The 25,896-nt window shown below is 50.5% G+C and overlaps 2 protein-coding genes across 10 annotated transcripts; one reads left to right on the top strand and one right to left on the bottom strand.

Moving 5' to 3' along the window:
* Positions 1 to 2,090: 2,090 nt before the first annotated feature.
* Cnn1 (calponin 1) lies at positions 2,091 to 8,658 on the top strand. The gene is made up of 7 exons (XM_046437699.2): positions 2,091 to 2,262; positions 4,086 to 4,207; positions 6,697 to 6,763; positions 6,854 to 6,991; positions 7,178 to 7,288; positions 7,706 to 7,852; positions 7,927 to 8,658. The coding sequence occupies exons 1-7, from the start codon at positions 2,200 to 2,202 to the stop codon at positions 8,170 to 8,172; spliced, it is 894 nt and encodes a 297-aa protein (XP_046293655.1). The 5' UTR covers positions 2,091 to 2,199; the 3' UTR covers positions 8,173 to 8,658.
* Positions 8,659 to 10,953: 2,295 nt separating this feature from the next.
* Positions 10,954 to 14,619, bottom strand: Elof1 (elongation factor 1). Of its 9 annotated transcripts, none has more exons than XM_046436933.2 (6): positions 14,329 to 14,516; positions 14,167 to 14,215; positions 12,898 to 12,993; positions 12,089 to 12,222; positions 11,862 to 11,932; positions 10,954 to 11,630 (listed from the first exon to the last, which is right to left on the bottom strand). In XM_046436933.2, the coding sequence occupies exons 4-6, from the start codon at positions 12,202 to 12,204 to the stop codon at positions 11,566 to 11,568; spliced, it is 252 nt and encodes an 83-aa protein (XP_046292889.1). In that variant the 5' UTR covers positions 12,205 to 12,222; positions 12,898 to 12,993; positions 14,167 to 14,215; positions 14,329 to 14,516; the 3' UTR covers positions 10,954 to 11,565. The 9 variants fall into 9 exon arrangements, with proteins under 9 accessions (XP_046292889.1, XP_046292892.1, XP_046292891.1 ...); XM_046436936.1 differs by lacking the exon at positions 14,329 to 14,516 and adding an exon at positions 12,460 to 12,488 and having other exon boundaries at positions 14,167 to 14,322; XM_046436935.2 differs by lacking the exons at positions 12,898 to 12,993; positions 14,329 to 14,516 and adding an exon at positions 14,541 to 14,577.
* Positions 14,620 to 25,896: the final 11,277 nt, after the last annotated feature.

The raw sequence follows: 25,896 nt of genomic DNA, 5'->3' as shown, positions 1-25,896 counted from the left end.
GAGACCCCGGCTGCCCCGTCGGGGGCGAGCCAGGAGCTCCCCACCCCGCCCCCGTCGTGCCTGGACCGTGACTTCAGAGGCAGCGCAGATTCTATAAATGGCCAAGCGCGGCCGGGGAGCGCGGCCCGGTGAGTCAGCGCGTGACGACACCGCCGCCCGGACCCCCCCACACAGGCCCCGCCCCTCTCGGGCCGCCAGGGGGCGCCGACTGCGAGCTGGGCCCAAGCACCGGTCCTCACATGCGCAGTAGTGACCTGCGGTCCCCTCAGCGAGGGCAGCAGGCAGTAATTTGCACGTTCGATTCCCAGCTGTGCCATCCTCGAGCCGTGTGATCCGCACTGCGGGCTTCGCTTCTCTGTGCCTCATACAGAGCCACCTCACAGGCTGCTGTGAGGGATGAGTTAACTGAGCCAAAGCACTTAGTGCATACTAGGTGCTAACTGCCAGCTCGTTTGATGAATTTTATTGTACCTTCACTGTATCATGACATGCCATCAACTGTTTCTTAGCATGTTGCCTTAGGCCTGTGGTTCTTAAATGGGGGCGATCTGCTCCACCGCCACCCCCAGCCCCAGAGGACACTTGGCAATGTGTGTCTACATTTTGACAAGCTAAGAGGTACTACTGGCATCTAATCAGTAAAGGCCAGGGATGTTGCTTAAAAAGTCCTACAGCGCCCAGGACAGCCTCCCATCACCAAGAATGATCCAGCCCCGACTGGATGCCAAGGTTGAGAAACCCTGACTTTAGCCCATAGCATTAAGGACAGGGGCCTGCATTCATTCAAATTCTCTGCTCTGCAGGGTCTGGGGATGTTGCTCAGTGGTACAGTACTTGCCTGATATGTAGGAGGCCCTGGGCTCCATTTCCAGACAACAGTTTAAAAAAAAAGATTCAGAAATGGGTGCAGTGGTGTATGTCTATAACCCCAACAACTCTGTAGGCTGAGGCAGGAGGATCACGAGTTTGAGGCCAGTCTCTGCAACTTAGCAAGCCAAAACCCTGTTTCAAAATAAAAACATATAAAAGTCTGTGGGTGTAGCTCAGTGTTAAAGTACCCCTGGGTCAATGCCTAGCACCACCAGGAAAAAAAAAAAGCAAAATATATCATCAGCATGTGGCAGGTTGCTGGCATGTCGTCCAAGTGTCTCTGTCGTGTCCTTGACATATGTTGCATAATGTGGATATGACATTTACCCCTGTGGTCCAGGGGTAAGAGCTGGCCAGGCAGGGCAAGTATCCAACTAGACTAGCCAGTCTGGGACAGGGTGGTTGTTCAAGGCCCAGGACTCACTAACAGTCAGCTCATGGTTCCAGTGACCCACAGGTGGATGGGAAGAGTAGATCCAAGATCTCTGCTCTCCCGGAGCCTTGTGAGGGGCTGAAGGGGACTGAACTGGGGTATCAGATCCTCAGTAGAAATATTACTATTGGGCTGGGGATGTGGCTCAAAAGGTAGCGCGCTCGCCTGGCATTCATGCAGCCCGGGTTCAACCCTCAGCACCACATACAAACAAAGATGTTTGTCCGCCAATAACTAAAAATAAAAATATTTTAAAAAAAGAAATATTACTATTGCCTGAGTTCTTCTCCTGTGCACGTTGGAGGCAGCATTTGTTCTGATCTTCACAACACTACACAAGGTAGGAGCTGTCATTAGCCCATTTTACAGATGTGGCAACAGAGGACCAGAGAGAAGGGACTTGCCTAAGGCTATATATAGACTATTGGTGTCTGGGCTAAGCTCAGGGGTGGTGCTTGCTAAACTACCAGGGATGACAGTCTTGGCTCAAGATTGGAGAGGGACAAAGGGTGATGACCTCAGAAATAAAGTGCCTCAGAGACTGAGCCGGAGACTCAGTGGACAGTGACAGGCTGGGGTGGGGGAGAAAGTTGGTCTCTGTCTGATCAAGCCCCCTTCTCAGAATAATGCAGGCTGCCCCTCTAGGTGGAAACAATGACACAATTAGCTCCCAATACCAAGGCCCTGACATCACGAGGAAGGGGGTGGCCAAGGTGGGGGGGCGCCCCGCCCCTTGGCAGGCCCGTTCAGCCAATGGGACGGCCTTGGAAGAGACCCGGGCCACCTCCGGAGCTTCAAAAACGTGTGAGGAGGGAAGAGGGTGCAGACGGAGTCTCAGCTGCTGCCTCCCTGGTCCTCAGCGTCACTACTGTCCCCACCAGAGCCTTCTGGTCAACATGTCCTCTGCTCACTTCAACCGAGGCCCCGCCTACGGGCTGTCAGCTGAGGTCAAGAACAAGGTAAGACTGGCCCACACACTCTGCCAGGCCACAAGCCCCTCTCTTAGGATTCCCTGAACCCCTCCTGCCTATCCCATGTGACGGGGAACCTGAGAGGGGAAGAGGGAGAGGTACAGGGTAGTTCTGGCTTTCTGCCTCTTGTGAACACCCCAGAGCCCTCAGATACTTTTTTGGGATGCGATGGGGGCACCCAGCCACCTGATGGAAGTCCTTTGTCAACCTTTGGTGTTCCTGGCAGGGACACAGAGGGAAGACTTGTTGATTTTTCTCACAGCCCCCAGCCTGACAAAGAAATTGAGAACCCTTGACAGCTGGTTTCCTGGGAGGTGAAGAAAGTGTGGGAGATCAGGAAGGAGATGGTTGGGGTGGAGAAGTGGGCGTCAGACCCCCCAGGGGGTTTCCTAATTGCAGTGCTAGGCAGACACCAGGAAACCATCTTCACGTTATGGATGGGTTAACTGAGGTCCCAGCTAAGGCGGGCACAGAATTGGGACTCTGAACTCACCTCCCCACAATATAGGGCACTTGAAGCCCCGTCCCACTGGAACGCTCCCGGGGCGTCGCTAGGGCAAAGTCCCAGCCCCATTTGACAGAGGGGACCGCTGAGGCGCAGGATGGTTTTTCCCAGGTCCCACAGCAAGGGAGCGGGACGGGATTAGAACCTGGGTTGCGGGACCCTCGGGCTGGAGGAAGGGGCGGCAGGGGGCGGGTGCTCTGGCGGGAGTCCGATCCCAGCGCCGCCCCCTTCCCCCCAGAGCCGCCCCGGAGTCGCACCGAGCCGCCGCGCCATATAAGGCGGCCTCAGGGAGCCCGGCCGCGCTATATAAGGGCGGGTTTGCTTTATAAAGCGGAGCTGCTGGGGAGGGGGGCGGCAGGACCCGGGCCAGGTGAGGGGCCGCCCCCTCCCACCTCCCTCCTCTCCACCCAGGGGAAGGGGCCGCCCGAATCCTCGGGGGGCTGGGAGCCTGGCTGGGCTGGAGGATCCTAGAGACGTGGGAGTGGGGGCGAGTGGAGAGGGAAGGAGGGGGAAAGTAGAGGAGATACTGGGAGCCTGAGACAGACGGGGAGGGCGAGCCAGGAGCGAGATAAGAGCGAGGCGGGGAGGGGAGACTGAGGAGCCCCACCCCCCACCAGAGCCAGCAAACCTGAAGTCAGAGCGAAGAAATGGACCTGCAGGGTGCTCCAGGAACTAGCTACCCAGAGATGGGGACCTGGAAACTGGGCCAAAGGAGGACAGACAGAACTGGGGTTGTCGGGGAGAGCCTGAGGAGAGGGGGATTGGAGAAAGAGACAGAAGTACAGGGACCCAAGGATCAGAAGTGAGAGGAAGGCAAGCCCCCCACTTGGGGCAGAAGACCCGGGGAGACACCGAGAGACAGATGTTAGAGTATGCTCCCTAAAAGTCAGCACCCAGCTCTTTAACTTTCCCCCTCCCCTGCCTATGGCACCCTCTCTTCCCAAATGGGGGTGGAGGGGGCAGGGCCAAGGGAAACTAAGCCCCAAGTTTGGCCTGGAGGGGGAACCAGGAGGCCGGCGCCACCCCCCAGCTTGGGGATCCAGCTCTCCACCCGCCTCCTTGTCTACATTCTCTGGTGCCAAACCTCAGAATGCCCGGAATGGCCCCCTGGACAGGTGCCACCTCAGCCCTGGCCCTCAGCCCCTTTCTAGCCCCCGCCCCCATGGACACTGGGATAGAATTGCCTTAGTTGGGATGGGGCAAGGAAGGAGATCAGGCCTGGGGAGGTTCGAATCAGACTCAGGGAGCCAAAGCTGTCCTCCATTGCCTGTGTCCTCACCACCCTCTCTGTGCCCCTAACCCCCAGCTGGCCCAGAAGTATGACCACCAGCGGGAACAGGAGCTGAGAGAGTGGATCGAGGGGGTGACGGGACGTCGCATCGGCAACAACTTCATGGATGGCCTCAAAGATGGTATCATCCTTTGCGAGTGAGTGGCACTCTTGTGGTACAGACCTTACCTTCAGCTACTCCACACCCAAGTCCTTGTAGCCCCTCAACCCCCCTCAAATGACCATGAGCCTGGAGCTTGGCTGACCACCTTATAGCTGATATCTCCAAGTAGTCCTCTGAGCTGGCAAACAACCACTGTGCCCATTTAACAGGCAAATAAAACTGAGGCTCAGGTGAGACACATTGTTCTAAGTCTCACGGTGTCACAAGGGAAATGATTCCAGAATCTTAACCAGCAGCTCTACAGGGCATGTCAATTCATGGTCTCCAGCATCCCAAGAAAGACAGGTGACCATTAAAAGGCAGGGGCAACCATGACTGTTCATCATGGGCTTGGCAATGGGCATGAGCCATGATAATTTTTTACTACCCTCAGAACCTCGCTGCCAAGGGAAATGAAAACCCTCAGCTCCGAAGCTCCCATCCCCTTCCTTGAATGGGGCCTGAGCCCAGCTGGGGTCTTGTGTGCCTCTCTGAGTCTGGTCCAGGCCCCCAGGCCGGTGACCACGAGAGCCAGAGTTTGCCCTTGAGCTTTCCAAAGGTGCAGACTATGGAGTCCTAGGTGCTGAGAAGGAGAAGTAAGGGTGCTCATCTTGCTTCATCATCTCCATCCATGCTGGTGTCCCATCTCATGGGCGCTGTTTGAGTCTCAAGAGTACAGAGCGAGGGCTGGGGTGCAGCTTGGTGGTAGAGTGCCTTCCTTGCATGAAAGAGGTCCTGGGTTGCACCCTTAACACTGCCAAAAAAGAAGAAAAGAGTACAGAGCTAACCTACCCATCAGTAATCCACTCATGCAATAAGCATTTATAGCTTCTGCTGTGTACCAGGCTCTGGTCTAGGCACAGGGATAGTGAACCAGATCCACTTGGATGGAGTCTGATAGGAAGCTTTAATCCTACTGGGGGAGATCAAAGAATTGATCAAACAATCACACACTTGCAGATAAGTGCCAAGGAGAAGAATCAGTGGGAAGTATGGTGGGAGGAGTGGGAGGACCCGAGGCGGAGTGGAAGTCCTATCCTAGTGTGGTCTGGAGGGCCTTTCTGAGGAGGTAACATTGAACAGAGTTCTGGATGAAGCGAAGGAAGGAGCCAGGAGACCTGGGAGAAGAACAATGGAAGCAGAGCAGAGCAGACAGAGCAAAGGCCCTGAGGTAGCATGCTGGTACCTACTCAGGGTGGGGAAGTGGAGGGAGGTAAAGTCATCAGGTTAACCGGAGGCCACGTGATACAGGGTCTGTTAGTCATGTAGAGGAATTCAGACTTTATACTAAAGGCAATGAGAATCCAGTATGGAATTTTGAACTGGAAGGTAACTTAATGTGTGTGTGTGTGTGTGTGTGAGAGAGAGAGAGAGAGAGAGAGAGAGACTGGGGATCAAACCCAAGGCCTCTTGAATGCTAGCCCTTGAATTGCTTTTAAAAGGCCATTTTTGGGTTGGGGATGTAGTTCAGTGGTAGAGAACAAGCTTGCTTAGCATGGGCTGGGTTTGATCCCCTGCACAGCAAAATGAGAAAATAAAATAAAAGGTCATTCTTGTCTGACACAATGTCATGTCTGTATCTCAGCTACTCGGGAGGCTGAGGCAGGATGGCAAGTTTGAGGCCAGCCTCAGCAACTGGGTGTTAGGACAACTTATCCTGCCTCAAAAAATACATAAATAACTATGTAAAGGGCTGGGGTGCAGCTCAGTGGTAGAGCACTTGTCTAATATGCACAAGGGCCTGGGGTCCATTCCCAGCTTAACAAGGAAAAACTAAAAAGGCCAAAAGTTTGTGAGGGAGGAGGTGGAAGCTGGGAGCCCACGGACAGGAGGCCACTGCAAGGGCCCAGCAGAAGCGCTGAGGACTCAGAGCAGGGTAGGGGTGGTGAGGGGCAGCGGGCAAGTGGGTGGGCTTCCTCATGCATTTAGAAGGCAGAGCCCAAGGACTTGCTGCGGAAGAGAAAGGGGAAGTCAAGTCCAAGTAATTTGGCTGAGCACCAGGAAAGGTGGGAATTGTTGCTTACTGAGCAAAGCAGAGGGAGGAGGGATTGGTGAGCAGATGTGTATGTCAGGAGTCTGGGGTGGTGGGTGTTGGATTTGAGCAGATTGGAACTCCCACGGAGGGAGGGCTGGAGAGCGAGAGGCCTGGGCTGCTGGCCTTGCCCACTGGGGAATCACTGGCACATGGAGGGCACTGAAAGTGGGGATACTGATGAGATCACCAAGGGGGTGAGTGTGGTCAGAGAAGAGGTCCCTGTGGGTTCCCCGCTGTGTCCACAAGAGAAAAAGAAACTGAGACACAAGTGGCCACCAATGAAGCCTTAGGAAAACTAGGAGATCCTGACATGGGGACTTTGTGGCTGGTGACCTGAGTCCACTTTCCCTGTGGTTGGTTTCCCATTCGCCCTGAGTTTGCTTATCCCACCTGCCTGGCCTGCTGGGAGCAGCAGGGGCTCACCCCGGAACCCCCTCCCCTCTTTGTAGATTCATCAATAAGCTCCAGCCAGGTTCTGTGAAGAAGGTAAACGAATCAACCCAAAATTGGCACCAGGTAAGCCCAGAGGCAACTTCTCTTGGTCCATTGTCCACAAGCCCTTCAGCCCTCCCCCTCTCACCTCTAATGTTGCCTGCTCCCCTCCAGCTGGAGAACATTGGCAATTTCATCAAGGCCATTACCAAGTATGGGGTGAAGCCCCACGACATCTTCGAAGCCAACGACCTGTTTGAGAATACCAACCACACCCAGGTGCAGTCCACCCTCCTGGCTCTGGCCAGCATGGTGAGTGTAGGGGCAGCGTGGGCACAGGATAGGGCTGGGCTAGGCTGGGCTGCATGCGGGGCCACTTGTGCCATCAAGCCCAGGACGGGTGACCTGGGAGGGCGGGTGACCTGCCATGTCTCCCAGGGGACAATGCAGCCTGCTAGAGGCTCTCTTGTCAGTCCTTGTCCTCCTGGCCCCACCCAGGCCAAGACGAAGGGAAACAAGGTGAATGTGGGTGTGAAGTATGCGGAGAAGCAAGAGCGGAAATTTGAGCCACAGAAGCTAAGAGAAGGACGGAACATCATTGGGCTGCAGGTACTGCCCCTTCCCCATTCACTGCTGCGCTGAGTGGGAGGTCAATGCCGTCTTGGAGGGAGGGCAGCTGGTGCCTAGAGATTTGTGGGGGCAGGACATCTGGCATTAACTAACACTAGGCCAGGACCCTGCTTAGCGCTTTCCACTCGTGTTCACTCCCTCTGCCACCAGACCAAGGGGCCAGGCACTCTTCACCTCACCCACCCCCAGGCCTGGAGAAGCTGCTAGCCTACTTTTGCCAGGATGGCCCAGTTGATGAGAATGGGAACCCAAAATGTTGGTTGTGTGCTATGCCCACTCTCATTTTCTAGCTTGTAAACCAAGGGAGGCAGCAGGGCCTCATGATCCGACATCAGGTGTCTCACGGCCCACGGGGGGACTTTGTAATCTTTGGTGTGACTCTTTCTGGTCTCCTAGATGGGCACCAACAAGTTTGCCAGCCAGCAAGGCATGACAGCCTATGGTACCCGGCGCCACCTCTATGACCCCAAGTTGGGGACAGACCAGCCCCTGGACCAGGCCACCATCAGCCTGCAGATGGGCACCAACAAGGGAGCCAGCCAGGTGAGTAGGGGGCTGTTGGTCACACTGGCCAGGTCCTCACGGTAACCAAAGCCTGACCACTCTGTCCTGTGTAGGCCGGTATGACTGCACCTGGGACCAAGAGACAGATCTTCGAGCCAGGATTGGGCATGGAGCATTGTGACATGCAGAATGTCAGCCTGCAGATGGGCAGCAACAAGGGGGCCTCACAGAGGGGCATGACGGTGTATGGGCTACCGCGCCAGGTCTATGACCCCAAGTACTGCCTGACGCCAGAGTACCCGGAGCTGGGTGAGCCCACCCCAAACCACCACGCACATAACTACTACAACTCTGCCTAGGGCCCCCCAGGGAGGCTGGCTGCTGCTCTTGGCTGGACCCAACCGGCTCCAGCCAACCCTGTCCCCCTGCATGGCGTCCTCCAGCCCCCTGGCACCTGCCGATAGGGTTACAATTTGGGGAGTGCAGACTGGGGGACCTGTGAGGGAAGGGGGGCATCCTCCCTGTGGCACTGCAGGGTCCAACCTACAGCTGGGTGTCCTTGAAAGCACCCAGATGATGCACTGAGCAAAGCTATTCCAGCTGTCCCCCACTCCCTCACAAGTGGGTACCCCCAGGACCAGAAGCCCCCAAACCAAGCCCCCAGAGCCCAGGCTCCGCCTGCCCCCAGCCCATTCCCACAGTGGGAGCAAACTGCATGCCCAGAGACGCAGCGGACACACGCGGTTTGGTTTGCAGAGACTGGCGTACGCGGATGTGACAGCAGCGTTTGTAACGCGAGCACTTTTTTCCTATTTCACTGGAGCACAATAAATGCTGTAAAATCACCTGAAGCTTGGAACTGCTCTGTCCCAGAGCCTGTATGGCTCTTGCACACATGCAGACAACCTTGCTCAGATACACCCCATCTCCTGCACTCACATACCTGCCCCAAGGAATGCACAGGGACCTCAGTCCATTAGACATAGGACAGGCACCGTGTCTAGTGCAACATCCACATGCACTCCTAACCTTGCACACAAGATGTGCACCTACATGTAGTCCACACTCGCCACCAGCGACATGTGAAATGGCAAACACTGGGTTGGGGTGGAGCTTGGTGGTAGAGCCCTTGCCCAGCATGTGTGAGGCCCTAAATTCCACACCCAGCACCACAAAGAAAAAGAAATACCGGAATGGTGATACACTCACAGCCTCACACACCACAGTATCCATGCACACACCCTCCTGTGGACAGGTGGGTGGTAGTGAGGAAGACCGAGTGCCGACACTGGTGGGATGGGATGTGACTCTGCTGCTTGCTGGCTCAGTGACCTTGGGCACAGCCTGTTTTCTCATAAGAAAAATAGGAACAGTGAATCTTGTAGGGTCAGGGGAAGCTTCAATGAAGTGACATGCAAGGGTCCTGGTGGTACTCGTGGGCAGGGGCAACCCCTTCAGCCTGACTGGGGGGAAGTAAAGATTGGTTCTATGGGACAAGGCAATGTGTCCTACTGACTGGCATGGAGCTGCTGAGTGGCTTGCCACAGGGTACAGCTGCCCCTCTCTGCCTCACTTGCTCCTAGCCTTCTTAAGGCTGAGTCCCAACTCTGGCCTGTCACTCCAGGACCTTAAGTTTGTGGACAGGGCTCCAACCACTTCACCCTTCAGAGGGCGTCTTGTTCTGGAGAGGAGGGTCCAGCCCTCCTGCCTGGAAGAAACCAGTAACAGGGTGCTAAGGGGAGAATGCAGAGAATGGGAGGGGGACCCAGAGCAGTCTTCTTCCCCTCCCTCCTTCACTCCCCCATAAGGACAGAGGTTGAGGCTGGAATGTGGGGACCTGCAGAGACAGACACCAGAAGTCCCTCATGTAGATGCACACAGTCCCTGGGGCCTCGTAAACCAGATTCCAGGCACTCTTGGCCTAGTGACCACAAGATCTGCTCCCCCCAGGGCAGCGCAGGGAAGCTATGCTGAGGAGGATCCATGCCTGGCCCAGGGCCCTGCCTCCTTAGGAAAACAGTACCATATTAGCACTTGGTCTGTCAGGCTAGGGTGGGCCGGTGACAGGGAGGGCTCTGGGTGCCAAAGGAACAAGACCCCTTTCAGCTGGATCTTGGTACTGCTGAACTCAGGGGCCTGTCTACCGTGCCGCCTGGATCCTCTATCTCCTTCCAGGTCTATGGGACCTTACCCGGGGCGCTAGAGAAGGTAGAAGTGCCAGGGAGGGGTTTGTCACTGCACAGTGCGTGGCTAGGACTTCCAGGCCAGCTGAACCTTCCTTGGCTGTTCTCTTGTCCCTGCCCTGGGTGGCACTGGAGCTGTTTGAACAATTCCAGGCACTCTCCCTGTCCATTCCCTCCTCTTCATAGCCCCCCCAATTTTTTACATCCTTCCCTCAGTACCACTGAGGACTCTGAAGCCAGGTTACCTAATGCGAAGGTTCCATGAGGCCAAGTTCAGGTGCTGGATCTGCCCAGGTTAGCAGGGTCAGGGCTCCTGCCACCCTTAAGACCCTCTGAGGGCAGGTGCACATCTACCCACAGTCTTCTGACACTCCCCGCCAGCCCTGCAAACAGGTCCTCTCAGTGGACCAGTATGTTTCTCCAGGGTTCCGCCCCTGCCCACAGCCCCCAAAACATCCCATGAACTTCTGTTCCCTGGACTTATAAGGAAGATCACAGGCTGTGGAACCAGCCTGAGTTCAAGACACAGCTATGTCTTTCTGGCTGAGGGACCTCAGTGGCCTCCTAGTTCTCGGGCCTGTTTCCCCATTTGTGAATCTAGGGTTACCTTGCACCCATCTCACAGGGCAGCTGTCGGGACATGGAAATAACAAGCCCTGAGAGCAGTGTCAGGTATGGGGTGGTCTTGAACACTGCCTCCTCTGTACTGCCTCCCATACCCCAGGGTTTTCACTGTGACTTCTGTAAACACCTGGCCAGATGTGTCTGCTCCATCCTATGCACCCAGCATTGCCCTGAATACTTCATGAATGAATGAAATATTGAACCATTTGAAGGACTGACAGAACCCCACCTCCAACCAGTGACCGCAACCTCTAAAGTGCCTCACCCTAAATCCCACCTCCTCTTCTGGCGCTGGGGTAGACACAGAAGCCAAGAAATCACAGTCAGCCAGGATCTGCATGAGCTGCTTTATTGAAGGGCTAGTTGATTGACAGCTATCCCCACACCGTTCCTTGCCTCCTCTATAAAGCAGCTCCCATTAACACAGAGCTTATCTAGTTAGCACAGGGGAGCTGGCCTCCTACCGAGGCCCAGCCAAGGGACCTGGGGAACGTGGCTGACACCCAGTTACAGGCACTGGGAGGAAGGGAAGAAGGGCGGGAAATCCTGTTCACACAGGTGAGGTGCTGGTGAGGTGGGTGAGGAGTCCAGGGAGGTCCCTCTTCAGACTCTGGTGGCTTCCCTTGCCCAGGATGTCAGGAACCTACCCTGAAGGAGCCAGGACTCCAAAGCCACAGGAGGCTGGGGCTGGAGAATGGAGCAGTTCAAAGGAGTCTGGAGCCAAATGAGGCCAGTTTGGGCCTCTCAGGCCCAGGAGACCAATTTCACCCCAAGTCCACGTGCACACAGCCATGCTTGCAGCCACACCAGCTCACTCACGCTCACACCCATTCCATACACACAGCTCTGGACCCACACCCTGGACCCCTGGAATGTCTCTGGATTGGGACCCAGCAGGTGGGTCCGTGGCAGGCAGGGCCACCAAGGGATGGGTCCTCTGTGTTGCTACTGATTGGCTGCCTCACAGGCATCTATCCAATCGCTGTACACATCCACTGGTTCTGACAAATCTGAATTGCTGAGGTCAAGGACAATTAGTGGCACTGGACACCCCCCCCCCATATACCTCTGCTCACCTTAGTGGCAGTGGCCCTGTGCCAGGCCACAGTGGGGCTAGAGGCGTAGGGATGGACTCCAGCCCCCTCACCCTTAGCGATCTGCCCCTAATTAGCCCACCCTGGGCATGACAGCTCTGACTACCCCCGCCCCTCCCAGCCAAAAGCTGCATTTTCCAAGGATACATGTGATGGGCGTTTGAAATTCCTCTAGGCACACGGTACAAGAGATGACTCCGGTATTGCGAGCACGGTCCCTGATATGGGATAGAGTGAGGTGGAGAGAATGATGAGCAATAAGCCCTTGGTGACCCCCCAAGCAGAAGGACTGGGACAGGATGGAGGACTACAGGCAAGGGGGAGAGACTCAGGTACCCAGTGGGGCAGGAGGCCTCACCCAGCCCCTCACTCACATTTTCACATCACAAGACTTTTCGTGGTTGCAGAAAGGACAGGTGAATTGGGTCTCCAGGGTGCCTGTCATCTTCTTCTTGGGGGGTGGTTTCCGTTTTGACTTCCTGCGTCCCATGGTTATAGGTGGGCAAACCTATGGAGGTGAGGGAGAGCAGAAGTCAGAGGCTCATAGTAGCTGGCAGTCCTCTCGTTTGACACTCTGAGAAGCAGACTGGGAAGGAGCCTTGGCAGTGGCCCATGGAATAGGGAGGACTTGTACAATGGTGCCCAAGCTCTACTTCAGGGGGCTGAAGTTCCCAATCCCAAGGCAGAAAGACAGTCCCCCCCTAGTGCACTCTGGGTGGCCTCTAACCCTTGCTCCCCAACTTACTTAAGCTTTCTGTGCCCTGGTTTCATTGTCTACAAAACAAAGGTAAGGATGCTCCCTCAGAGTCCATTAGATCACTAACACACTACCTTGCTCATCTCTTAAAATGTCAGAAAACTACCTCTTCATCCTCCAGCTACCCATTTCTCCGCAGATTTTTCTCTGCTGCCTGTGTCCCCCTCCCATTCTTTACACTTCTTGTCACTCAATCAAGGTCATCAAAGCCAACACCAACAGTCAGTCCCCTTTTCACGGCACTGGACACACCGATCCCTCCCATCTTTCCCCTGTAGTTCTCGGGACCCCAGCCTCTCCCTGCCCGCTGCCTCCCTGGTGGCCCCTTCTAGCCCTCCCCGTCCTCTGCTGCTTCTTCAGCCTCCCCAGTAATAAGAAAGTCCATGAGCTCCATCTTTTGGGCCTCTGCCTGCTCCCTCCTCACACCTCCACGGAGATCCTTGGGCTTCATGCATCCCACCTCTTCAGCCTCCACCACAGACCCAATGGTCTCCTTGTCTTGGACACAACTTCACCGGATGTCTATGAATGCAAAGTAACATGTCCAAAATTGAGCTCCAGGCACCTCAACCTCTTCTCTTGAGGCTTTCTCCATCTCAGCGGACAGCACCTCCATCTTTCCAGTTTTCAGGCCAAAACTCTTGAACTCATCCTTCTCGTTTTCTTCCTTACACACCCTATACCAGACTCTGCCCCTGCCCTTCTGAAATACATCCAGAACCTTACCACTTTTCATCACCTCTAAGGCAATCCCCATCGTCTGAGCAGCAGTAATCTCAGCCTCCTCATTCTCAGTCTTCCTGATCTCCAATTCTGCCTACCTCCTTCTAAGTATAGATTCCACAAGGGCAGGAATTTTTGTCTTTTCTTTGTATCCTCAGAATATGGAATTGCTCATGGCCATAGAATTGCCCTCTCCCTCCAACATATATTTACTGAATGAGTGAGTAAGCAGATCCCAGGAACTCTGTTCAATCATACTAATGCTGCAACCAACAAGGCAGGCAAGGTGTCTGAAATTCCAATGGAGGATGGCAGGCTTTTATGAAGTAAGCACATAAGCAAGAGAATTTCGTGTATTAGTAAGTGCTATGAAGGTTATTAAACAGGGCTAAGTGAAAGTTTCTGAGGTGAGGCTGCTCCAGATAAGGGGATTGGGAAGGACCCTTTCTGGGTATCATTTAAGCTGAGGTCTCAATGACAGGAGGCAGTCATGATGCAAAGATGTGCAGGCAGAGGAATGGCCAACTGTAAGTGCCCTGAGGCAAACTGCTTTTTTCCAGAGTGTGGCTGTAGCCCAGAGAGCAATGGAGAGAAGAGTGTGAGATGCAAAAGATCAGCTAGATCTCACAAGACCTTTAAGGTTTAAATAAGGTGCCACCTGGTCTGTAGCCCATCTTGTCACCTGCCAGGACAGTGTTTTATTTTTTTCCTGAAAGCTCAGCTCTGGCTACAACAAAAATCAGATCAGGGTGCTCAAAAAAGGCAGTTTTCTGACTCTAATCCTAGACCTCCTCCCATGAGAATGTCAGTTCTGCAGGGACATGTTTTGTTCACTGCTGAATTCCTTGCACGCATCGTGCCTGGAACACATTAAGTACTTAACTACTTATTGAATGAATAAATAAGTCTCCTGAATGAGAGCAACGGAGGGGGCCCAGTATCTCATTTCACCCGGTGATCACAGCACCGCACCTGAGGAATGGATTCTGCCTTGCACAAGAACCAGAGGTCCAGGTGTGTCCTATGGCAACGAAAGTCCAAGCGCGTCAAGGGAGAGCTGGAAGAGGGTTGATCCCCGCCCCTCAAACTGCCGCGACACAAGAGGCGAGGGGCGGGCTGTTTCTCCAAGCTCACCGAGGCCTGGACGTCGCCTCCCGACGACCACCCGAAGGAGGCAGGGCCAGAGCTGCCCAACTTGGAGGGCTAGGGTCCGGAGATCAATTTCCCCGACCAGCCGCCCCCCAAGCCGGAGACCCTGGCGGCTGTTCCAGGACCGCGTGAGTGTCCCAGAGCAGAAGAACGACCAGTCTGGCCCAGCCCCAACGCCCGCCCGCGCGCACGATCACCTGCACTCGCCTTCCCTCGTTGCAAAGGCCCGGTTCGCCCGGGAGACAGTGACTTCCGGGCTCTCGGAGGAAGCGGAAATCCCCTTCCCTCTCAGGTCCCGCCCACCCCGCCCTAAGAGGCCCGGCGAATAGGCCCCACAGCCTCCAGCTGCTTCTCTGTGCGCACGCGTACTCAAATTTCAGGCAGCGAGGATACTGTGCGCCTGCGCAAAGAGTACTACTTGTAATTGTTGCACCGCTTTGTCGCTACTCTTACTTTCTGGTTAAGTTCCCGGGATTGACTGTTCTGCCGCTTCAGGACCAAATCAGTGCTGGGAAGGCGGCCTCGCCGTGGGCTGCACCACTTGCGTGGTCTTTCTCAGTTCTAGCCCTAGTCCCTTTCCTTCACTGCCCACCTAGACCTCCACTTCGGGCACCCTGTTCATTCCACAATCCCAGCCTTGAGTAGTAGCAAATACCCTTAAGGCTAAATGAGGTTTGAGGGGGAGTATAAGAACCTGTCCTCAAACCCTAAGAGCATCTGCAGTTCTCTTAAAAATTCAAGTTACATTCAGCAATTCAAGAATCTGTATTCCTAACTAGCTTCTCAGCTGGTCCAAGGGCTACACTTTGAGTGCAGAGGTTGGATATGGAATAGAGACCATGTGAGGCCTTGCAGGCCATGTTAAGGCCTTTATTGGATTTTGGGTTGAGGAAGTTATGTTTGATTTAGGGGTAGAGTTTGGTTGGTTCTTGTTTTTGCTTTCTGGTCTGGGTTCTAAAAAGCCCACTCCAGCTGCTTAGCGAAGAATGAGATGGAAGAGTGGAACTAAGAGAACATTTTGAAAGCCCTAGCTGTGATTGGACAAAAGATGGTGTTACAGAGCTCTGGCGCCTTCCATGAAACTGAGGCAACACAAAGGCCTGCTCCAAACCAGATTTTTGCAATTATGTCAGAAAGATTTCAGTCATACTGTTCAGAGTAACAGGCCTGAGTTAATTGAAGGGCTAGAAAAAGAGAAAAGGCACACTCTAGGAAGACAGTAGATCCTCTCAGAGGGGAGGGGGACATTTCAGTACCTCCTGTCCCCCAGTTTTATTGGGAGTCCCAGGAAAGTTTCCAGAGAATCCCACCCAGGAGCCACCTCTTTCTTATTTCTTAACTTTTGACTGAGCAGGATGACACCAAACTTAAGTTCCTACTGCCATGACAACTGTAGGTCACTTTGATCCATGCTGATCAGTCTAACTGGAACCTATTCTTACAGATTTTGGTTAGGGGAAATTAGACTTACTTCCTTGAGTTCTGGGATCTGGTCTTTGTAAGGGTCTCAAAATCCCCCTGTATTCATCAGGGTTCTCTAAAGGAACATAATCAACAGGAAGTATAATTATAAAAAGGAGACTTACTAGCTTGGCTTATGTGACCAGAAGCTGGATAGTCCACAATGGCCGTCCGCAGGCTAGAGATTTGGAAGAACAAGTAGCTGCGCAGTCCAACAGGCTGAAGCCTCAGAACAAGAGGGTTCAACCCTAGTCGGAGACTGAAGGCTTTTGGAGAATCACTAGCAGAGTCTGCTTTGGAAGAGTGAAGAAGTGACAGTCCAATTCCTCAGATGATTGCAGCAGCAATGTAGAGACCGCACTCAAGAAGAACCAAGCTTACATCTACTGCTGCTGCCTTGTTCTTCCAGCTTTTATTCCATCCAAGCCATCATCCTATTGGGCGGTACTTCCCACACTTAGGGAGGGTCTGTTGTGCTCCGTTGCCTTTCCCATCCTCCACCCTCCCCCCTCCCCACCTCTCCCCTCCCCTCCCCTCCTCTCTCTCTACCCCCTCCACTGTATAACCCTGAGAGTCTCCTTCCATTACCATGCAATTTCCCTTCTCTCTCCCTTTCCCTCCCACCTCTCATCCCTGTTAAATGTTAATCTTCTTCTCCTGCTCTTCATCCCTACTCTGTTCTTAGTTACTCTCCTTATATCAAAGAAGACATTTGGCATTTGTTTTTTAGGGATTGGCTAGCTTCACTTAGCATAATCTGCTCTAATGCCATCCATTTCCCTGTAAATTCTATGATTTTGTCATTTTTTAATGCAGAGTAATACTCCATTGTGTATAAATGCCACATTTTTTTTATCCATTCATCTATTGAAGGGCATCTAGGTTGGTTCCACAGTCTTGCTATTGTGAATTGTGCTGCTATGAACATCGATGTAGCAGTGTCCCTGTAGCATGCTCTTTTTAGGTCTTTAGGGAATAGACCAAGAAGGGGAATAGCTGGGTCAAATGGTGGCTCCATTCCCAGCTTTCCAAGAAATCTCCATACTGCTTTCCAAATTGGCTGCACCAATCTGCAGTCCCACCAGCAATGTACAAGTGTACCCTTTTCCCCACATCCTCGCCAGCACTTGTTGTTGTTTGACTTCCTAATGGCTGCCAATCTTACTGGAGTGAGATGGTATCTTAGGGTGGTTTTGATTTGCATTTCTCTGACAGCTAGAGATGTTGAGCATTTTTTCATGTACTTGTTGATTGACTGTATGTCCTCCTCTGAGAAGTGTCTGTTCAGGTCCTTGGCCCATTTGTTGATTGGGTTGTTTGTTCTCTTATTGTCTAATTTTTTGAGTTCTTTGTATACTCTGGATATTAGGGCTCTATCTGAAGTGTGAGGAGTAAAGATTTGTTCCCAGGGTGTAGGCTCCCTATTTACCTCTCTTATTGTTTCTTTTGCTGAGAAAAAACTTTTTAGTTTGAGTAAGTCCCATTTGTTGATTCTAGTTATTAACTTTTGTGCTATGGGTGTCCTATTGAGGAATTTGGAGCCCGACCCCACCGACTGTAGATCGTAGCCAACTTTTTCTTCTATCAGACGGCGCGTCTCTGATTTGATATCAAGCTCCTTGATCCATTTTGAATTCACTTTTGTGCATGGTGAGAGAAAGGGATTCAGTTTCATTTTGTTGCATATGGATTTCCAGTTTTCCCAGCACCATTTGTTGAAGATGCTATCCTTCCTCCATTGCATGCTTTTAGCCCCTTTATCAAATATAAGATAGTTGTAGTTTTGTGGATTGGTTTCTGTGTCCTCTATTCTGTACCATTTTTTTTTAACAATTATTTTTTAGTTGTAGTTGGACACAATATCCTTATTTCATTTATTTTTATGTGGTGATGAGAACTGAACCCAGGGCCCTGCACATGCTAGGCAAGTGCTCCACTGCTGAGCCACAGACCAAGGCTGGTAAATTGCTTTTTTTTTTTTTAATATTTTTTAGTTGTCAATGGACCTTTATTTTATTTACTTATATGTGATGCTCAGAATCGAACCCAGTGCCTCACACATGCTAGGCAAGCGCTCTACCACTGAGCCACCACACCAAACCCCCACCCCCCGTAAATTGCTTTTTTAAAAGAGAAAGCATGTGGGGGGTCTGCACAATGGGACTATTTTATAGAATTATCCTCTGTCGCGACCCCTCGCCGGCAAGGGAAAACACGACACAGGATTCTTCTTTCAGCAGTTTATTCAGGCCTTGTTTCATGTATCATCTTCTAGCGCCCGCCCCGCACACACTCAAGCACAGCCTAATAAAGCTCCCCGCATCCCAATCCCAAGCCGCCACGTGGACCTTTCTCATAGGGTGGTAAGGGATTGCGCGCCAACTCTCCATATAAGGAGTTGTTTATCACAGGCTACAGTGGAAGCCGGTGCCATCTTCTAATGGCGGCCACGGTTTATTAGTACGGCTCACCACAATCCTCTTAGCCTCCTGTTCCTATTGCTCATGTCTCTGTAGCTCCTATCAGTGGCCTAGGCTAGGGTAGAATTAGTGGAGGTGGATGGAAGTTTCCACATCTAGAAATCTAATGTGAAGCCAAATTTTGTTTTTTGGACCTAGAATGGGCAGAGAAAGGCCCCAGAATTCCCCCAATTTAGTGAGGACATAAAGGATCAACTCAATGCTTCAGTGCAGCAGAGAAGGCGTATAGGTGGAAGGGGTTGGCAACTCATCTGAGAGGATAGGGGAGGCTTCTGTGGAGGCCTGATGCTCACTCAGGTGGAAACCAGAAGTCTGAGTAGGAGTTAAACAGGCAGGGAGCACCTATCAAATTTATGATGGAGTGAAGCAGAGAGAAGAGTTGAGCAGGACTTCTTGTTGTACAGAGCACCTCGGTGCTGCCTCTTACTCAGAGGAGGAAGGCTGAGGGGAGATGTTTGAAAGGAAATGAACACTGCTTGGCCCTGGTGAATGTGAGACAAATGGAGGCATGGAGCAGGCCATTGCAAATGGGAGTCTGGAGCTTGGGAGAAAGTCCTAGATGGAATTTTAGGAGTCGTTAACATGTGGAGGTTACTGGAAGCCCTGGGGATAGAGGAGGTCACTTGGTGTCAGGGGTGAGGGGCAAAGGACAGTGAAGAAGGCTCAGGAGGAGACCAGGAGTATCCACCTCAGACCTTAGCAGGAGGAGACCAGTGAAGTAGGAGGAGAAAGTTGTGTATCTTTTCCTGGAAGTCTCCAGAAGAAGGTGTTTCAAGATGGGAAAAGTGGTCAGATGTATCACACATCACTGAGAGTTTGAGGAAGATGAGGAAAGAGAATTGACCATTGACTTTGGCAATGTTTTGATTACTGGGGATATTGATAAGAGCTGTTTCTTTTTTGTTTGTTTGTTTGTTTGTTTTGTTTTTTGTTTGTTGGAGGGGGTACCAGGAATTGAATTCAGGGGCACTCGACCACTGAGCCACATCCCCAGCCCTATTTTGTATTTTATTTAGAGACAGGATGTCACTGAGTTGCTTAGCATGTCACCATTTTTTTTTTTTTTTTTTTTGTCTTTTTTTTTTTTGGAACTGGGGATCGAACCCAGGGCTTTGCGAATGCAAGGCAGACGCTTTGCCACTGAGCTACATCCCAGCCCTTAGCATGTCACCATTTCTGAGGCTGGCTTTGAACTTGCAATCCTCCTGCCTCAGCCTCCTGAGCCGCTGGGATTTCAGGCGTGGGCCACCATGCCTGGCTGATCTGTTTCATTTTAGCATTCCAGAAAATAATTTGTAATGCAATTTATTTTAAGTGAATGGATCTCCAAGATGTCCCCTAGGGGGCAGTGTTATCCTTGGAACTGCCCTGCTGGAAGACCCTTTTCTCAGTGCTGGCAGAAAGCTGAATACACAGGATGGGAGCATACCATACATGCAACCTTGCAACTTGCTATTTCCAATTATTGTTTTATACATATTCGCATAACTCTTGTTTTCAGTAGCTACCCAGTCCATAGTGCAATTCAGCCATAGTGTATCCAAATATTATTCTGCTAATGAACAATCTCAAGAGCTTTTCAAGTTTTTTTTCCCCCCTGTGATGAAGCAGTAAAAGTCCTTGGACCAACATCCTTAAGACTAGCTATTTTATTGTGTAGGATAGATTACCAAAAGATGACATTGCTTAGTCACAGGGTGGGTATGTTCTTCAGTTTGCTTGAGATCAACAGGTTAATGTTCTTTCTTTTATTTCTCCTTTTCTTCTTTCCTTCTTCCATAGGTTAGTCCATCCATCTTTCTTCCTTCCTTTGAGATATAATTTACAGACAGGGAAACAGCTTGTTTTTACATAATGACATTTGTTGTAATATGCATGTCACCACTATGAAACCATCACCACAAGCCAGATAGTGCAGATCTCCAAGAACTTTCCTTACCCCTTTTGTGTTCCTTCCCTCATCCTTGCACCTAGCACCATCTGCTCCACAGTTTTCATAAAGTCATATAAACAAAATAAAACGACATGTAGGTTTTAAGTTTTGTCTCTTTCACTGATTGTATTACATGATACATATGAGATAATTCATTTTAGCTATGTATATCAGTAGCATGTTCCTTTTTATTATTGAGTTGTGTTCTATTAAATACTTGTTCCATAGTTTGTGTATCCTTTCATCTGCTAATAATGTTGGGTTATTTCCAGTTTGGGGTAATTTCTTTTTTCTTTTCTTTCTTTTTTGTGTCTTATAGAACTGTTATGATTTATCTCAGGGGGAAGGGTTGCAGAATGTGCCACCCCCAAATATGCCACTTTGTCATACAAATTATTCTGAATTAGAAGCTGTTGAAAGTCAGTAGGTGTAAGAAGCCTCTCTGGCCTTCTTTGCTTTTTTTTTCCCCCAGTGCTAGGGATGGAACTCAGGGCCTTGCATGTGCTAGGCAAGTGCTTTTCCATGGCGTTTACCTCTCTTTGCTTCTTGAATGCAAGAGATAAACCTCTAGATGAAAGATGCCTTCCCTAAACCAAGAGGAAAATAATATCCATCTTTTCAGAAGACAGAAGTCACAACTGAATACAATTTGTTCAGACCAACCTATATATTTCTAGGTATTTTTCCACCATTAACTTCCCTAGCCCATGCCCCTTTATCTTATTATATTTTCATAATTGACAATTGTGTCCAAATCAGTAGGTAAGGTATTGGACTCTGCTTCTTTGGGTCTTCATTTCCTTTTGAGGGCTCTTGTGTCTCATAGAACTTATATTAAATAAACATGCATGCTTTTCTCCTGCTAATGTTTTATGTCAATTTAATTATTAGTCTCATCCAAAGACCCAGGAGGGTAGAAGAGAAATCCTGTCTTCCCCTACACAGGTCTCTGGTGGATATTCATTTTCACCTTTTACTGTGACTTATTTATTTTTAAATTGGCTAATTTAAAAAATTTCTTTCTTTGTTGTGGTGCTAGGGAGGGACCCCAAGGCCTGGTGCATGCTAGGGAAGTGCTCTACCACACTCCCGATATTTTATTTTGGTACCAGGAATTTGAACCAGGGGAACTTAACCACTGAGCCTCATCCCCAGCCGTTTTTATTTTTTGTTTTGAGACAAGGTCTCTCTACATTGCTGAGGCTGGCTTTGAACTTGCAATCCTCCTGCCTCAGTCTCCGGAGTCACTGGGATTACAGGCATGGCCACCACTCCTGGCCCAAATTTATTTTTGCATATGGTCTAAAGTAGGGTTCAGGATTTGACTTCTTATGACCAGGCAAAACTCACCTCCTTTCCCACGAAGCTTCATATTCCTCAACTTATCATCATGTTCATCTATGACCCTGAATTTGTTCCTGGATAGTCTCTTGCTGTTTGCAGAGCTGATATCATCCTGCTTTGATGACAGTGTGCTTTGTCTTATCTTCCTACCCTTGCTTCTTGGCCTGGAATGGTGACTAGGAAGTGGCCAGGTCTCACTCTCAGTGACATTGTTTGCTGGTGATATGAGGATGCCTGTCTTTTTCCCAGCACCTGGTGTGCAGCGTGGAATGGGGAGTTGAAAATATCCAAATACCCAAGGTAGCTGAAGCCAGTAATGGTTATTTGGGAAGAGGTGAGAAGAGGTGAGACCTTGTGACTAGGATGGGGAACTTTGCCATCATGGTCCTGGCATTTAGAAGTCTTTCTTTCTTTCCCTCCCTCCCTCCCTCCCTCCTTCTTTCCCTCCCTCCCTCCTTCTTTCCCTCCCTCCCTTCCTTTCTTTTTTGGTACTGGGGGTTGAACTCAAGGGCACTCAACTCCTGAGCTACATCTCCAGGTCTTTTTAAAAGTTTTGAGACAGGTTAGGCACAGTGGCACACACCTGTAATCCCAGCAGCTTGGGAGGCTGAGGCAGGAGGATTGTGAGTTCAAGGCCAGCCTCAGCAACTGCAAGGTGCTAAGCAACTGGATGAGACCCTATCTATAAATAAAATACAAAATAGGGCTGGGGACATTGCTCAGTGGTCAAGTGCCCCTGAGTTCAATCTCTAGTACAAAAAAAAAAAAAAAAAAAATTATTCAGGATCTCACTAAAATGCCCAGGCTGGCCTAATCTTACAGTCCTCCTGCCTCAGCCTTCAGAGTAACTGGAATTCCAAGCATGCTGCCATGCTGGGCTCCAAAAGGCATCTTTCTAATGATGGTCAAGGGCTAGCTGGTAATGTTTTCTCAGTTGGACAGAAGACCTCAAGGGCCATCACCCACCGTGCCTTGTTCCTTAGTGTCCTTGGGTCACCAGCTGCTTGTCTCAGAGCTTTGTTACTTGGTGCTCATGGAAATTAGTGCACAAGAGGGGGCCTGGGTTACAATCCTTCTCTTTGCCTCTCGTTTCCCATGTGACATTGAATGTGTCACTTCTCCTTTCTGAGCTCTGGGTCCTGGGAACAAGGACATTGGGCTAAAGTGATCTCTGATTCAGACCCCTGCTTTTCCTGAGTCAGTGGGACAAACCAGGATGGCTGTGAACTGCCCAGATTGTTGGAGTTGAATGAGGGTCTAAGCCAGGAGCTGTGGTGTATGTGTATAGCCTCGACTGCTCCAGAGGCTGAGGCAAGAGGATCCTTGAGCCCAGGAGGCCGAGGCCAGCCTGGATAATATAAGGAGACCCTGTCTCAAAAAAGAAAAAAGAAAAAAAAATTGAGGGTCTGCCACTTCCTGTGCCTAAACTTGGACTTGATATTTAAGATACTTCATCTGTTCCAGCCTCTTTAATGTCCTCTGAGAAACAAGGAGGATTATGGCGCTTGTCTCATGGATCAGGATCAGAAGTGAGGGGGTTTTTCTGGTTTTGCCTTTTTTATTTTTTGATGCCAGGGACTGAACCCAGGGGTGCTTAATCACTGAGCCACATTCCCAGGGTGGCTGAGATAGGGTCTAAGTTGCTTAGGCCTACTGAGTTGCTGAGGCTGGCTTCCAACTTGCGATCCTCCTGCCTCAGCCTCCTGAGCTGCTGGGATTATTATAGAATTGTACCACTGTGACTGGCTTGCCTTTTTTTTTTTTAAAGAGATAGGGTCTTAGTATGTTGCCCAGGCTGGCCCCAGACTCCTGGGCTTAACTGATCTTCCTTCAGCCTTCTGAAGTTCCCCATCCTAGTCACAAGGTCTCACCTCTTCTCAGTTTTCCCAAATAACCACTACTGGCTTCAGCCACCATGGGTATTTGGATATTTTCAACTCCCCATTCCACTCTGCACACAGGTGCTCTCCACTGCCTTGGCATGTAGTGGTGGTGTTCTTTAGGCAATAGGCTTGGCTGATACTTATGCCAGCCAGGTAAATGTCAGCTGGAACCAACTCAGGGTTGCACTTTGGTAAGACAGCTTTATTTAATTATACTATACTATATGTGCCTCGTCCCTAAGTCAACAGTATTAACATCTATGAGGTAGCAAATAAAAGAGGTCACTTCCCCAAGTAACATTCTGTCCAGGTTGCTATTTCGCTTCACTCAGCTGGACTGACGGTTGGAGCCAAACAATGAGGTCCCTGCCCTGTAGCCACTGGAGTGGTGGTTGAAGGCGAGCCAAGGGAGCAGTTACTGTGGCTTGCCTTGCACCCGTGGCTCAGCCGTGTGGGTGAATGTTTCTCAACTCTCCCTCAGAGGGGAACTTCGCCCCTAAAGCTGTCAGCTCAGCATGAACACTCTGCTTTCTGTGTTGATCCTAAGTGGGGGTTGGGGGTGTGGGGCTGGGATGTGACTCAGTGGTAGAGCACTTGCCTTGCACGCATAAGGCCCTGGATTCCATCCATAGCACCCAAAAGGGAAAAAAATATCTGTATTCACCCCCAAGAAACAGGCCCTGAAATAATTGTTCTAGAAGTTTTCCTTCACGTATATTTTCACAGATGTATACAAGCATTGGTCCAGGGATATCTATAGCAGCTTTGTTGGTGAAGGAAAGATTGAGGGCTGGGGTTGTGGCATAGTGATAGAGCGCTTGCCTAGCATGTGTGAGGCACTGGGTTCAATGCTTTGCACCACATTAAAAAAAAAAAAGAATAAGTTACTAAAAAAAAAAAGGGAAGATTGAAAAAGACCTCAAAGATCACCAGCAAGGAGCCAGTGACATGAGGTGGAGGCTCGGTGGCTGTCTAAACAAAGGCAATCTGGGCTGGCTGTGTGGCTCAAGCTAGCATACTTGCTGAGATGCACTAGCTACTGGGTTTGATTCTCAGCACTACCAAGAGAAGGTGACCAAAAAAAAAGCAATTCACCCTGAGAGCAAATCCTGTTTATCCAGAAACATGTCTGCACGTGTATAAAAGAATGTGCAAGATCACTGCTTGCAGCACTATTTGAGGGTTGCAAAATTATTGGAAATAATTCAGATGACCCTCAGTACATAAGAAAAACAATGGTATACACAAAGGGGAACTTTGGGGCAGATGGAAATGCTGTGTGTGGGTTTGTGCCTTTTTCAAAACTTATCAAACCAGGGATGGGGGTGTAGTTCAGCGGTAGGGTGTGTGCTCAGCATGCATGAGGTCCTAGGTTCCATCCCCAGCGTCACACACACACACACAGAGTTTAGCAACCTATACACTTAAAATGTGTAAATTATGCTTCAGTAAAACTGTTTAAAAAAAAAAAAAGCAAAGTTCAGATCAGTGAGAAGGAGGAAAAAAGCCAATTACCCTTTGTTTTGATTTGCACCAAGAAATTCAGGGGGGGAAAGACATGGCATTTATAAAAAGGCATTTCCTCAGGAGAGGGGAAGGAATGGGGTGAGCTGGGACAGGGAAGGGGTAAGGGATTACACTTTTCTACCGAAATTCAGATTGCGAATGGTGTGAACGTGTTACTGGATCCATATACAAACCAACAAAGATGAATGTCCTCAGACAAACCATGGAAGGACCATCATTAAATAGTGGAAGGACCCCATGCAGAATTGTGTGTGTCACTCTAGGGTAGAAAAGGAGGATGTTGGCTGGGGGTGTGCCTCAGTGGCAAAACACAAGCTTAGCATGCCCAAGGCCCTCAGTTGAACCCCCAGCACCTCCAAAAATAAGAAAAAAACACAAAAGGAAGATTTTTTTTATTATGAAAAAAAATCAACTTATTTCTAGAAAAAGAACATAATAATGGCAGCTGCCGCTGGGAAGAGGGAAGGCACCGGTTGAGGTTTTCTGGTATTGGATATTGCCCTTGGGGGTGCTATTCCACTGAACTAGATCTCCAGCTCTTTTTTGGGAGTGGTACCAGGGATTGAACTCAGAGGCATTCAACCACTGAGCCACATCTCAAGCCCTGTTTTGTATTTCAGTTAGAGACAGGGTCTCACTGAGTTGTTTAGTGCCTCACTGTTCTGAGGCTGGCTTTGAACTTGCGATGCTCTGGCCTCAGCCTCCCAAGTCCCTGGGATTACAGATGTGCATCACCATACCTGGCTAGAGGAGGGCATGGTTTGGAGAGAGGGCCTGCAGATTTGGCCTAGAAGACTTGCTTCATTTTGTATCTTTCTTCCTGCTTGTTTTGTTTTTGTTGTTTGTTTGTTTTGTTTTTTGAGACCCAGTCTCACTATTTTGCCCTGGGAATCATATGCATGTATGAGGACACTTGGTTATGGAT

Source organism: Marmota monax, unplaced genomic scaffold (genome assembly GCF_021218885.2).
Source record: "Marmota monax isolate L192 unplaced genomic scaffold, Marmota_monax_Labrador192_F-V1.1 WCK01_AAM20220418_F8-fsc00021, whole genome shotgun sequence".
NCBI lineage: Eukaryota > Metazoa > Chordata > Mammalia > Rodentia > Sciuridae > Marmota > Marmota monax.
Note: the sequence above shows the minus strand (reverse complement) of the source record. Positions and strands in the feature narration are given on the sequence as shown.

Coding starts and splice junctions, on each gene's coding strand:
- Elof1 (XM_046436930.2), bottom strand. CDS start 12,204: ATGGGACGCAGGAAGTCAAAACGGAAACCACCCCCCAAGAAGAAGATG. Junction 11,933..12,088: donor AAGTCTTGTGATGTGAAAAT/GTGAGTGAGGGG, acceptor ATCCCATATCAG/GGACCGTGCTCGCAATACCG. Junction 11,631..11,861: donor ATTTCAAACGCCCATCACAT/GTATCCTTGGAA, acceptor TCAGCAATTCAG/ATTTGTCAGAACCAGTGGAT.
- Cnn1 (XM_046437699.2), top strand. CDS start 2,200: ATGTCCTCTGCTCACTTCAACCGAGGCCCCGCCTACGGGCTGTCAGCT. Junction 4,208..6,696: donor GATGGTATCATCCTTTGCGA/GTGAGTGGCACT, acceptor CCCTCTTTGTAG/ATTCATCAATAAGCTCCAGC. Junction 7,853..7,926: donor CCAACAAGGGAGCCAGCCAG/GTGAGTAGGGGG, acceptor TGTCCTGTGTAG/GCCGGTATGACTGCACCTGG.